We start from the raw sequence: 13,243 nt of genomic DNA, 5'->3' as shown, positions 1-13,243 counted from the left end.
TCATCACTCTGCTCAACCTCTTGCTTCTCGGCCACGGTGTTTGGGGTTTGTAACTATCGTCTGCGGAAGAAGGAAAGAATGATTCTGTATCACCAAATACTCAGTCACTTTCACAAGGTCCTTTCTCATCAATGTTTATCATAGTTGGTTTGCTCTGTTCGCATCAGGGTCCAGGCGTGGTCACCATGTGGTAATCAGTTGTTCTGTCTCTTGTAATCTATACATTCCCCCTCTTTTTTTCTTTTTTTTTTTTTTTGAAGAAAGAGTCCGTTGTGCCGTAGAACCTCCCATATTCTGGATTTTGTTGATTGCGTTCACGCATTCGCGTCCAGAGGCTCGATCAGATGCGGATTAAAGACACTTCATGCCAGGGTCTCTCACGTTGTGAGGTTGAGGTTGAGGGGTGGGTCCGTCTGAGTCTGGGGTTTTGTCGGCCGGATTCGTGTGTTAGGAGTGTGCTTGCGTGCCATTCACCTGGGGTCTGGCCGCCAGTGGGGAGCACTGTCCAGGTGCATCATCTCCTTAGAGCCCGCACACACACATGCACACACGCGGCAGTTTCAAGTGTGTGTGTTTTTTTTTAAAGATTTTATTTATCCGTTTGACAGAGAGAGAGAGTGAGCACAAGTAGGCAGAGCGGCAGGCAGAGGGAGAGGGAGAGGCAGACTCCCTGCAGAGCAGGGAGCTCGACGCAGGACTTGATCCCAGGACCCGGGATCATGACCTGAGCCTAACGGATTGAGCCACCCAGGTGCCCCTCAAGTGTGTTTTTGATGTTTGCTCTTTTTACAGAATTTTGGCCTTTCTTCCCCCAAAGAAGCAACAATGATTACTATTTTATTGATCTTTGCTTTGCTTTCTCTCTTCATCTGTCCTTGAAGTATTTTTGTTGTTTTACCCTCGTGCCTTCTTTCTCTTATTATTGTACCTTCGGCCTACTTTTCATTAAGAAGGAAGCTCTCAGGATAAATAATGTGTGCACTCTATTGCTGCATTTCTGGATATCCATTCTGTTCCCTATTTTCTCTGTGGTGGATTTTTGGTTTTTTTATTTCAGATGACTCCTTACAGCTTTTCCTTGCTCGCCTTTGCCACTTCTTTTCCCGTATGCATTTCTGTTCCAGTATGTGGAGTCCCTGCTCTCAATCTGTTTCCGAAAGTATTCTTTGAGCTTATTTTATCGGTGATTTCCATAGGTAAATTCTTTTCTGAAACTTCTGGATGATGATGTTTTCCTTCTTACATCAGGTTTTTTTTTAAACACATATGTGAATTTATGTCGGTGCAGTGTTTACAAACGGTGTGGGTGACCTCTCCTTCTGGGTGGTGGCCTGATGTCCCCCCGAGAGCTCCGGGGGCGGGGGGGCAGCGTGTGTGAGGCCCCCAGTTCGGTCCCATGTCCGCTCTGTGCCCTGGCCTTGACCTCCGCACTCCCTCGTTTCCTGGTTCCGCATCCTTCGAACCTTGAAATAACGTGTGCGCAGATTCCTGTCTTCAACAGAGACCTGGCACTCACAGGGTGGGCAGTCTCCCGATACTGGACAGGAGATGGGCTTTCCAGGCAGAGCGATCCACATACATAGAAGCCTGGAGCTGTAAAGCGGCATAGCATGTTTAAAAAATGGCAGGTTTTTTGGTGCAAATGTGTTTGTCTGTCTCCCTTAGGTCAGCTATGCAGTGACATGAGCTGGTGTCTTGAAGGCTGTGCAGACAGCCCTCAGGCCTTTGCGCTTCTTCAGAATGTTCTCATGGCTTCAGCATCGGTGCGTCCGGCTCCCACTGGGCGTTCTTCTGGGCTCGCCTGCTGTGGCGAAACCTCTTTCAGCATCCCACCATCTCAGTATGCTCCCAGGGGCTCGTTATCGTCCCCGTCCGGCAGTAACATTTCCAGCCTCTCAAACTTGCAAACGTGAGGCTGTCGTTAGCTTGCGTCTTTGATGGTTTTTATACTCAGAGCTTCTGAGTGCCTCTGCGTCTCCCTCCCCCCAGCGTTCTCGGGACCCACCGCTTCCCTCTCATCTGAGCCCTGTCCCTGTGCTGGGACTGGTGCAGTAGCCTCCACTTCCCGCGCCTCACCTCTTGCCCTTCAGTGTCTTTTCTGTGGAGCTGCCAGATCTATGCTTTTACAAACACGCTTCTTCCCTGCATCTCCCCTGAACCTCTACTAGCTGATCCCCTGTGCAGGACACACTCTAAGTTGTTGAGTCCACCTTTCTAAGCTCCCGCCGTGCACATTCCATGGTACAAACTACTTTCAGTGAGGCCGAGCTTCTCGCTCTGCCTTGGCTATATCCTGCCACCCAGTTTTATGTTTTTTTAATTTAATTTTATTTTCATTATTTTTTTAAAGATTTAATTTATTTATTTGACAGAGAGAGAGAGAGACAGCTAGAGAGGGAACACAAGCAGGGGGAGTGGGAGAGGGAGAAGCAGGCTTCCCGCTGAGCAGGGAGCCCGATGCGGGGCTCGATCCCAGGACCCTGGGATTATGACCTGAGCTGAAGGCAGACACTGAACGACTGAGCCACCTAGGCACCCCCCAGTTTTATGTTTTAATAGGAATTTCTTTATCCCTCCTCTTGACCTTTAAATAGTCTTTAAAAGAACATCAGAGACCATCGATGTCTGAATTTCATACCTCATTTTACGGTTTCTGATGAGATGGCCGTGACTTTTAGGGTGTGGGGTTGGTTGTATGTTCTGCTCCGGAGTTTCTGTCCTATTTACAATCCTGTTCATCTTTCTCCCTTACTTTCCCACTTTCTTTTTAGTGCCTCATTTTGTGTCTTGTTTGTTGAGTGTATATTTGTTGTCTTTGTACCTAGAGTGTATATTTCTTGAAGGTAGGTAACGTCTTGTATGTGTGTTCAAACACTGAATGAAGCCTAATTGGAACGTCGGAGTCTCAGAGACCTATTTTAACAACATATCACCCACCTGCCATGTGCCTTGGGGAAGATAAAGGTGACACAGTATCGCTCCCATTATCAGTTCTACAGGAACCTGGTATTGGAGCCAATTTCCAGATAGTTCGAAGGGAGCTCTTGAAGCACTGAAATTGAATAATATATTGCATGTAAACATTTTTTTACTCCCCCTCATTGGCAGGCACGGGGTACTGATGATGATTTAACCTTGTTTTTAGATGACGTACTCATATTTGTGAGACTGAATCATCTTTGTAATCCTAGACCTCAGAAAAGCACCCACCACGTGGGAGACACGTATGTTGGAATGATTTCTGATTTAAATGTCGTTGTTAGGACCTGCTGCCATGCCATACATGCTGTGGGATGCTAAACTGAACTTCCGCATTTTGACTTTCTTGGGGTTTTCTGTTTGTGTTTGTTGTGGTTTTCGGTTTTTTCTTTTTGGCCAGTCTGTAATTTACCTCTTACGAAAGTGAAGTGTAGAATGTGTAGCTTTGTGACAGACTGTGATCTCATTTTTGTTTGTTTTTTTTTTAAGATTTTATTTATTCATTTGAGAGAGAATGAGATAGAGAGAGAGCATGAGAGGGGGGAGGGTCAGAGGGAGAAGCAGACTCCCCGCTGCGCAGGGAGCCTGATGCGGGACTCGATCCGGGGACTCCAGGATGATGACCCGAGCCGAAGGCAGTTGCCCAACCGAGCCACCCAGGCGCCCCTGTGATCTCATTTTTGAACGGAAAAGTGAGGTACATATAAAAATTCATTGAGCTGTATTGTTATGACTTGTCTACTTGACTGTATACAAGTGAAACTCGATAAAATGTGAAATCGAGGTTGCCAGGCCTTCGTTTTCTCACCCTTACTAAGACCCCTGGCTGGCCTGGGAGCAGGTGCCACGGTGGTGGGGACCTGAGCTGCCTGTATGAACACAGCTGTTGCTGAGAAGCCCCTCGTGTCCCTGGGGAGGCCGGTCCTGGCACTGGACACCATCAGTCCCCAGCCTCTTTACTGTCCTCCTGCCTGGAGACATGGTCACCCAGGTCCCCTTGAAGAGAAGGCCTGCATCCCGGTGTGATGGGCTGCCCTTTCCAGAAGCCTCGGGCCCTCCTGCCACCATCCCCAGGGGCAGTTTGGCACACTGTTCTCAGAAATCGTTCTTGGCGAACTGAGAAAACCCCCCAAATCAAAAGTGCTCTCCGTTATCAATTTTGAATAGTGATTATCGTGCTGATCAGGAAAGGTTTGTGTGTTCAGTGCTAACGACTCTTAAAAATTATCGGGGACCCGTGAGGCGCCCGGCTGGCTCAGTGGGTGGAGCGCACGACTCTTGATGTCGGGGCTGTGAGTTCGAGCCCCACGTTGGGTGTCGAGATGACTTAAAAACAGAACCTTTAAAAAAAGAATTACTGAGGCTTCTCCCCAAAGAGCTTTTGTGTGGGTTATGTTTATCTGTATTTGAAATGATAGCAAAGTTAAAACATACTTATGAATTCACTTAAAAATAGTAAACCATTGATTTCTTCAAATAAATTCATTTAAAATAAATGTATGACAAGGTAACGTAAATAAATTATCTTTCATGAAAAAAATAAACTATATTTTCCAAAGCAAAAAAATCAGAGAAGTTTTACTTTTTTTTTTTTTAAGATTTTATTTATTTGAGAGAGAGAGAATGAGAGAGAGTGAGCACATGAGAGGGGGGAGGGTCAGAGGGAGAAGCAGACTCCCCGCTGAGCAGGGAGCCCGATGCGGGACTCGATGCAGGGACTCCAGGATCATGACCTGAGCCGAAGGCAGTCGCTTAACCAACTGAGCCACCCAGGCGCCCAAGTTTTACGTTTTTGCAAATCTCTCTAATAACCACCTTTTCAGATCATTGAAGGCCCCTGTTCCAGGCGCTGTGTGGTTTCTGGCTGTCTGATCTGTGCAGGTTTTTTTTTTTTAACTCTGTATTTTATTTTTCTTCTAGACTTACTCTGGACTCTTCTGCGTAGTCATAAATCCTTACAAGAATCTTCCAATTTACTCTGAGAATATTATTGAGATGTACAGAGGGAAGAAGCGCCACGAGGTGCCGCCGCACATCTATGCCATCTCTGAATCTGCTTACAGATGCATGCTTCAAGGTAACTGGAAGTGCTAGCCTCCTAAATACTCAGTTTCTCAAGTGTAAGTTAGGGTTTTTGTATGCGTCCCGATCTGTTCTCCAAAGGGCTTTCAGCTTAAAAATAAATAAATAAATAAAAAGAAAAGTCATAGATGTTTATTGTAGAAGAATTTTGAATTTTTATAATTCGAACGGGCAGTGTGGTCATTTTCTGGAGGAAGTTATGATTGCGTTCCTAACTACTTCATGTTCATTTTTTCATTAAAAAGCATCTAGTTTTTATATACATTTGCTCTCCATCCACTACAAGCCGGTGTGCTCGAAGCTCTCCTGCACTAGGTATTAGAACTCAACAGCAAGAGCCATGGGAGGAATAATAGAAAAGGTAGATAGAAGCTCTGCTGGGGAAAGAAAGATCATAAAATATTTCTGTCTTAAAACAAAAGTTAGAAAGCACAGGCAAGTTGGTTGATCTCGACTGTTCACCTTTGGATTGAGGATGAAATATAAATTGGAAGAGTCATTCATTTGCATCATGACCTTAGACACGATGGTTTATGGAGGGATATTTTCCTGAAAACCAAAACGTAGCAGTTTTGAACACGTTTCACATTATCGCTCGAAAAGACTGCATTAAACATGGGCCTTCCTGGCGCCATGTGAGATCTGTAGTCACGCTCCCTCTCCTTTCATCTTTTAAAAAAGAAACTTGATAAAGTATGATAAGACCTATCGGTTCTTTTTTTTTTTTAAGATTTTTTTATCTATTTATTTGAGAGAGAGAGAGACAGAGGGAGCGAGCAGGACCAGGAGGGGAGGAACAGAGGCAGAGGGAGAAGCAGGCTCCCTGCTGAGCAGGGAGCACGATGCGGGACTCGATCCCAGGATCCCGGGATCATGACCTGAGCCGAAGGCAGACGCTTCACCGACTGAGCCACCCAGGCACCCCAGATCTATCAGTTCTTATAAAATAGGTGGGTGATCTTCAGGGAACGAGAGAGGCTGCCTCCACCTGTCACCGCCTTGCGGGTCTCGGAGGCTGGGTCTGAGTCTGCAGGGCGGCGTGAGGGCCTTCACCAAGTGCAGTGCCCATCGCCCACTTCTCGTCTTGTTCACACGTGCATTACACCAGATCCCTTGGCAAACAGGAAGTACTTCAGACCTAGAGGAGCGTCATCGATGGGAAGGGACAGGTGAATATCCAGAGTCCATTCAGGCTGAAAAAAGATGAAGTTTCACACCCTTTCTTAGTTTCAGAGCCAGAGAATCTTCAGAAATGCCTACAGCTGTGGTGAGTTGCTGATCGTGGAGAAAGGAGGGTCAGCTGCTTTGCTTTTGGGTCTGTGTCTCTGTGAAGAAGAATAAGCCTTATATACACAGAAAAGCATTTCTGTGAAGGAGCAAACTTCACCTTATAGGGGAGAAGAAATTGGAGAAAGTATACTCTTTCTCTGTTGATTCCGTATTTCCTCATCGAAACGAGTCCATTCTCCCAGTCGAGATGGTCGACCCTGTCTGGTCCCTGAAGTGTTATCTAGAACGGGAGTTTCCAGAAGGCGGGGGAGAGGGCAGGGTCACATGTACAATTCTAACTTTTCAAAAGGCCAAGAAGCTTCAGGCTGCTGAGCTTCGCATACCTACCAGGGAAGACTCTAGAATCTATTGTTAACAGCCTGAGAACAACACGAAAATATGCCCCACATTCCTTTAGCTCAGTGGGAAGCTAAATTATAGCGGACAACGTTAACAGAGAATCGTGCCATCCCACGGTCTTCTGTGACGTCCTCGTGGCTGTTTGCAGAAAAGGTGCACGGAGGTGCTGGGTGGTGCTGGGTGGTGATGGAGACTGTCCAGCTTCGCCAGGGTGTCCACCAGCGGGTATCCCGTTGGGACATTTTTATCAGTATACCTAAAGATGAGGGAGACTTGCCCATGAAATGCATAGATGATGTGAAACGTCCATGCAATAAATGCATTTGATGAAAAGAAACAGGATTTTTAAAATTATCTTGACAGGTTGAATGGAAAAATTGAATCTAACAAAATAGTTAATTAACAGTGGTTAAATGTTAACGTCCCATTATTGGGTTGCCAGAGCAGCTACATGCATAGGGCGCAAGGAGGATGTGGCTTACCAGCATATCGTATTACCACCGATATTATCATCATTAGTGCCAGAATGAACATTTATTGAATATTTCTGTGTGCCAGGCACTGGGCTAAATGTTTCATGTGCACGATGTAATCTGCAACAACAATCCTATAAAGTCAAAAGAATTGCTGTCCCTATTTTACTGAGGCACAAAAAAGTTAAAAACTTGACCCAAGAAAATGTAGATAGTAAGAGGTTATGAGCTAGGATTCAAAACCAAGGCAGTGTGACACATTCTTTTCCACAATAATAAAATTCCATATGAAAATTAAAAAGAGGGGCGCCTGGGTGGCTCAGTCGGTGAAGCATCTGCCTTCAGCTCAGGTCGTAATCCCAGGGTGCTGGGATCAAGTCCCGTGTTGGGCTCCCTGCTCAGAGTCTGCTTCTCCCTCTCCCCCTGCTTGTGCTTGCTTCCTCTTTCTCTGTCAAATAAATAAATAAAATCTTTAAAAAAAAATTAAAAAGAATTAGTTGATAGTTTTCATTACATAACAATTGAAAAGTGTGACACAAAATACAAACAGACCCCCCCCCCTCCCCAAACAGTTCCATCACATTCCGCTCTGTAGGTCGGGGGCCACATGCTGACGTCCTACACAACACAGTTGGGTTGGGACACACGCTAGGGTAGTCAAAGTATGGTTTACACTACCTACCAGAGCTGCTCCGTGCAGGCTTTCAGTTACCAGCGTGAGCAAAGCAGCTAAATGCCACTGGGCCAGTGAAGAGGATCTATAGCTAGAAAAGGGACCAGGGGAGGATTCAGAGCATAGCGTCCCACTGAACAGAATTTGCTTCTTTAATGCACAAAAACAGAAGAGAGCTGACCTTTTCCCCTAAGTTTGGATTCTAGGGGATTCCATATTAATAAAATGCAGAGTGTGTCTGGCACGTAGTAGGTGCTCAAGAAACGTTCGTTGAATGAATGAATGACAGGAGAGTTCTTGGACATAAACTTGATGGCAAAAATCGCAAACTCTGTTCTCGTTAGATTTATACCGAAGTAAAATATACACCTTAACTAGTAAGTAAGTGTTTCATGTTTTTTAGGGTTAAATGGAACTTTAAATTTAAAAAATTTCCAATCGCACACTGTTGATATATAGAAATATTTTTAAAATATATGTATTGGCATTGTGTATCTTAGAACCTTGCAAAACTCACTTGTTCTGGAAGGGTTTTTGGTCGAATGTTTGGGATTTTCTGTGGAGACCATCACGTCCTCTGCAAACAGAGACATCACTAGGTCCTTCCCATCTTATGCTTTGGATTTTTTCCTGGCCTTGTACTGTTGAATAGGTGTGGTGACAGCATTCGTCCTCGCCTCGTTCCTGGTCTCGGGGACAGCGTTCAGTTTTCCGCCATTAAGGGTGGTGTTGCTGTATGGGTTGTTTGAACCTGCTGTTTACCAGATTCACGGAAGTCTCTTGTATTCCTAGTTTGCTCAGGTGTTTTAAAATCCTGAATGGATGTTGAGTTTTGTCGAATGCTTTTTCTCCATCTGTTAGATGACTAGGGGATGTTCTTTAGTCTGTCAACACAGTGAGTTAGATTGTTTGCCTTTGGACATTGAACTAACCTTGCCTTGCAGGACAAATGCCACCTGCTCATCATGTGTCCCCCTCTGTATGTATTGCTGGAGTGGATCTGCTAGCACAGTGTTAAAAATTTTCGTGTCCTTGCTGATGACAGATACCTGTTATTTTTTCATACTATAATGTCTCTGTAGTCACAGTGTCAGGATAAGGCTTGTCTCTGAGAATGGGTTGGGAGATACTCCTTCCTTTTCAGTATTGTGAAAAGTTTGGTATGATTTTTTCCTTAAATATTGTGTCAAATTCACCGGTGAAGTGTGTTTTCTTTGTGGGAAGGTTTTTAATTACACATTCGATTGTTTTTTTAACTGAGGTATCGTTGACATTTTATGAGTTCCACAAATTCAATTTCTTTAATAGATAACGGGGCCCAGTCAGGTTATTTCTTCTGGAATGAGCTTTAGCAGTTTGAGTCTTTTTAAAAAGTTGTCCCTTTCATCGTAGTTGTCAGACTGGGATTCAGGGTAGTTATTCTCAGATATTGGTCATTTGTGTCTTTTTCCTGATCAGTTCGCCTAGAAGTTTATCAACTATATGATTTTTCTCGAAGAACCAGAATTCGATTCCTTTTCTTTTCTTTTTCCTGTTCCCCATTTCATTGATTTCTGTTCTTTCTCATTTCCTGGCTTCTATTTAATTTGAATTCCATTTGCTTTTTTCTAGTTTTTTTAAGGTAGGAGCCGAGGTCATTGATTTGAAACCATTTCCACCGTTGAAATATGATTTAACTCGGTGTGGATTTATCGAGGACCTGCATACGGGATTCTTGGAGGTGCTTTGGAAAACACTGAGCTAGGAGAGGAGTCTGTATATAGCCTTCAGAAGGCTAGTTACATTTTTGAAAGTGAAATTGTTTCCCTTAAATATCAGTATGAGGCTTTGGTTCCATTTACGGGTTTTTAGAGATCAAGGTCCTTGTGCATTGTTATAGTGCAAGGATTCATGACGTGGAAGGGAGGAGTGGTGGGATCACAATTGGAGAGAATCTTGGAGGTGATCAAGCCCAAAGCCTTATTTTTTTTTTTAAAGATTTTATTTATTTGACAGAGAGAGACACAGTGAGAGAGGGAACACAAGCAGGGGGAGGGGGAGAGGGAGAAGCAGGCTTCCCGCTGAGCAGGGAGCCCAATGCGGGGCTCGATCCCAGGACCCCAGGATCATGACCTGAGCTGAAGGCAGACGCTTAATGACTGAGCCACCCAGGCGCCCCAAGCCCATACCCTCATTGCACAGACAGGGAAACTGAGGCCCAAAGCCATCCAAGATCAGACCGACAAACATGGAGGATCGATTAAGTGTGGCTAGCAGAGTTGTTCTGCCTTTGGTTGGGCCGGGGGTGAGAAGCATGGGGGTGAAGTATGGAGCAGAATCGGAGGGTAGGCGGTGGTTGTGTTGGTCTCCAACTTCAGTGATAATGAGTATGCACAGAGGCAGGAGGAAAGCCATTCTGAACTAATTAGGAGGCAATTGAATTGTAGTTAATTTGAATGCAGTTTGATGTTTTTAATGTGTGAACCAGTTCGGAAAAGCCATAAGAAACTTGGTGTAGTGGAGTTCTATAGAAGTTGCTGAGACCTAGAGAATGTCGGGGTCTGGAGGGTCCTATTTACAGTGAATGAACAAGGACCTGATAAAATCCTAGTATCAGCAAGGTATCGATACTGCGTTCATAGATGCGAAGTGAGTTTGCAGCAGAGCGGGGCGGAGGCCCAGCACACAGGAGCCCAGTGCCCATGGTCTCACCAGTGCCCAGCGCTCAGCCACCCTAATCAAGGCTAACTGTCAGCATGAGAGTAAGGACAGAAGACAGCCTGATCTCAGGCAGCACGTTCTAGGGGGCAGGCAATCGGTGGCATCGTCTACTCCAGAATAGGGTCAAAAGAAGGACACGTTGAGGAACCAGAGGGAGAAGGTCTGGGAAGCTTCCCCAGAGGGGCCCCAGCTGAGCTGAGCACAGAAGGACACGTAGGGAGATAACAGTGGCTGTGGGTCTGGGGGGGAGGCGTGTGGAAGGAAGGGCATGGCGTGGCCCCTGGGAAAGAGAACCAGTAACCCCAGTAAAGGAGGCAGGGGTCAGCCCGGTCCTGGGAATGGTGCCTGTGCAGCCAGAGGGAGGGATACAACGGTGGTTAGGAGCTAGTCAGAGGTAAGGATGCTCTTTGTAGAACTCGGTGTTTACACAGAATATACACGTGCATTTGTTTATTGTAATAATATTATGATAGAGTGCATGAACTCTTGATTTCTCTCTGATAAAGGCTGTTTACGCCTGAACCACTGTGGGACCCTTATCGGGTCCCCGATGGCAACCACTCGAGGGGAAGCACGCTCAGCACAGGGGTGACAAAAGACCTCGCTGGGCCAGGCCCTGTGAGCACAGTCCCCATCTAAGCAGCGGCCCCTTGGTTAGTGGTGTTAACACAGGTGCCAGAGACAGGCGCCAGCCCTCGCCCCTCAGCAGCCACGGGACCCCCTCCAGGAACATTTCTCTCCTGTTAAATAGATACTCAGGCTCAGAAGTAATTGGAGGTCCTACATCCCACGCTGCGGGTTCATCCGTGGGCTGGACGTGGGTTTGAATTTCACCTTTTCCTTTGAAAAACCAAGCTGAAGACTCAAATCATTTATCACTTTAAAATCATGTGAGATTTTTTTCCCCATGGCACGTTCTTTTGTTATTTTGGGGATGTATACGGCTTAAACTTCATGCAGATGTTTGTCTCTCTTCAACCTTCTCCACTTAGTGTGTGATTATTACTATTTTTTTCTCCTTTAAGGTCAAGTTAGTAACGATTCCTCTCCGTTTGTGGGTGTTCTGGAAGCCGTTCTGAAAGGCGGGGGTTTCCAAACCTGACCCTGCATCAGAATCACCTGGGGAGCTTACTTAGAGAGGGCGTTTCAGTCCCTACCCCCCTGAAAATGATTCAGTGAGGGAGGAGCCCTGGGGACTCATCCTTATAGGACTTCTCAGGTGATGCTGACGTGTTGCAGGGCTTGAGCATCGAGGCTGATGAAGCATATAAAGCCTTCGAAGCCTGGGCCATTGTTTACCCCCCTGAGGGGTGGGGAAGCATTACGAGAGAGGAGCGGAGTTCCCAATGTGATGTGGGCCATGACTGCAACTTGATTATATGAAGTCTTTAAAAAAAAAAACCAGGCAAATGGTCACTTTGTTTTTTTGTTTGTTTTGTTTTGTTTTATAGATCGTGAGGACCAGTCAATTCTTTGCACGTAAGTAAATATTGAACGTTCGGACTTGTTTTTGATTCTGTTGGAAACTAAAGCGATTGTTTTTGTATGTATGTGTTTGGGGGGAGGGGGAAAGTAGAGCAGTTATTTTAAGAATTTGATGTGAACCTTGCAGTGAATCATTTTAAGACTAAGATGATACAGGTTGCTTAAATCGGGGGTCCCTGTTTGGCTGTCACACCGGGCGTCTCCCACATTTCGCAGCGTATCTCTGTGAAACTTATGTCTTTCGTTTTCGCACGCACCTGGTGGCCTCCTGGACATTTCAGCAGCGTGTCCACGTCACCCGGTGCAGGCGACCGACGGTCGCGTGCTGAGTGCTAGAGTGTCAGGAGTGAGTGAAGCCGTATCCACGGCAAGACGCCATTAGATTGGCCTGGACAAGGATCGTTAGAAAGACCAGCCCAGCTGCGGTGTGGATGGAGACTGACCGAGTTTTGCTGTTAGTGGTGGAGTGTTTATCGTGAGCGAGTTTAAATGGGGGGGGGGGGGCTGGAAACTTCTCATCTGTGGCTTCTCTCTTCCATGATGTCGCAACTCCGGTATCTTACTCAGGAGGGAGGAGAGGTAGAAATGGCGGGCTCCCGTCTGCTTGTCGTGTACCTTTTCTCCTAGCCTTGTTTAGCCTCGGGGTTGTACAAGTTAGCTTTTCCTGAGCAGTCAACCACCCTGGAAACTTCATGGCTTAAAATACTTCTCCCGGCAATTGGGTCGGGCTCAGCTGGGTGGTTCGGCGGACCTGGGCCCACTCCTGCACCTGCGGCCGGCTTGGGGGGGGTGCTGGCTGACTGCGGGCTGGGGGGCCTTGTCTTCACCTCTGTGTATCCTCGCGTTCTCCAGCGGGCTGTCCCGGGCTTTTGACACGGGGGCAACGTTCCAGGAGCAGCAAGCGGGCGAGCTCCAGTGTGGGAGCCTTGGTCGAGTTCCTGCTTCTGTCCCGTTTGCTGTCTTCCCAATCCCAAGCGAGACACATGGCCAAGGCCGGGCTGGGTGTGGGACGCGCTGCCACAGGGAGCAGATAGAGCGAGGCGGGAGACGGTTGGGGTCATTGCTGTAGACAGCCCTCCGCCGGAGAGCGGTGGAGTGGAACCCGATCCAGTCCATCAAAAGGTGGAACCATTGCATCTCTGCAAATGGGGGACAGCGGAGCAAGAGAACGGAGAATATTGGCCCGAGAAGCTGTCACAGTGGGGTACGGGCAAAGGGGAGC

General features: G+C 46.6%; 1 protein-coding gene across 10 annotated transcripts in view; it reads left to right on the top strand.

The window, feature by feature from the left end:
- The window catches only part of MYH10 (myosin heavy chain 10), a 121,481-nt gene that overhangs the window by 16,069 nt on the left and 92,169 nt on the right, over positions 1 to 13,243 (top strand). For all 10 annotated transcript variants that reach the window (XM_036094491.2, XM_036094495.2, XM_036094497.2 and 7 more), the window contains exons 3-4: positions 4,900 to 5,056; positions 11,988 to 12,015. In XM_036094491.2, the coding sequence (XP_035950384.2) occupies positions 4,900 to 5,056; positions 11,988 to 12,015 (185 nt within the window). The remainder of the gene's footprint in view (positions 1 to 4,899; positions 5,057 to 11,987; positions 12,016 to 13,243) is intronic.

Source organism: Halichoerus grypus, chromosome 2 (assembly GCF_964656455.1).
Source record: "Halichoerus grypus chromosome 2, mHalGry1.hap1.1, whole genome shotgun sequence".
Lineage (NCBI taxonomy): Eukaryota > Metazoa > Chordata > Mammalia > Carnivora > Phocidae > Halichoerus > Halichoerus grypus.
The sequence above is the reverse complement of the archived record's forward strand: the minus strand, read 5'-3'. Positions and strand labels throughout refer to the sequence as shown.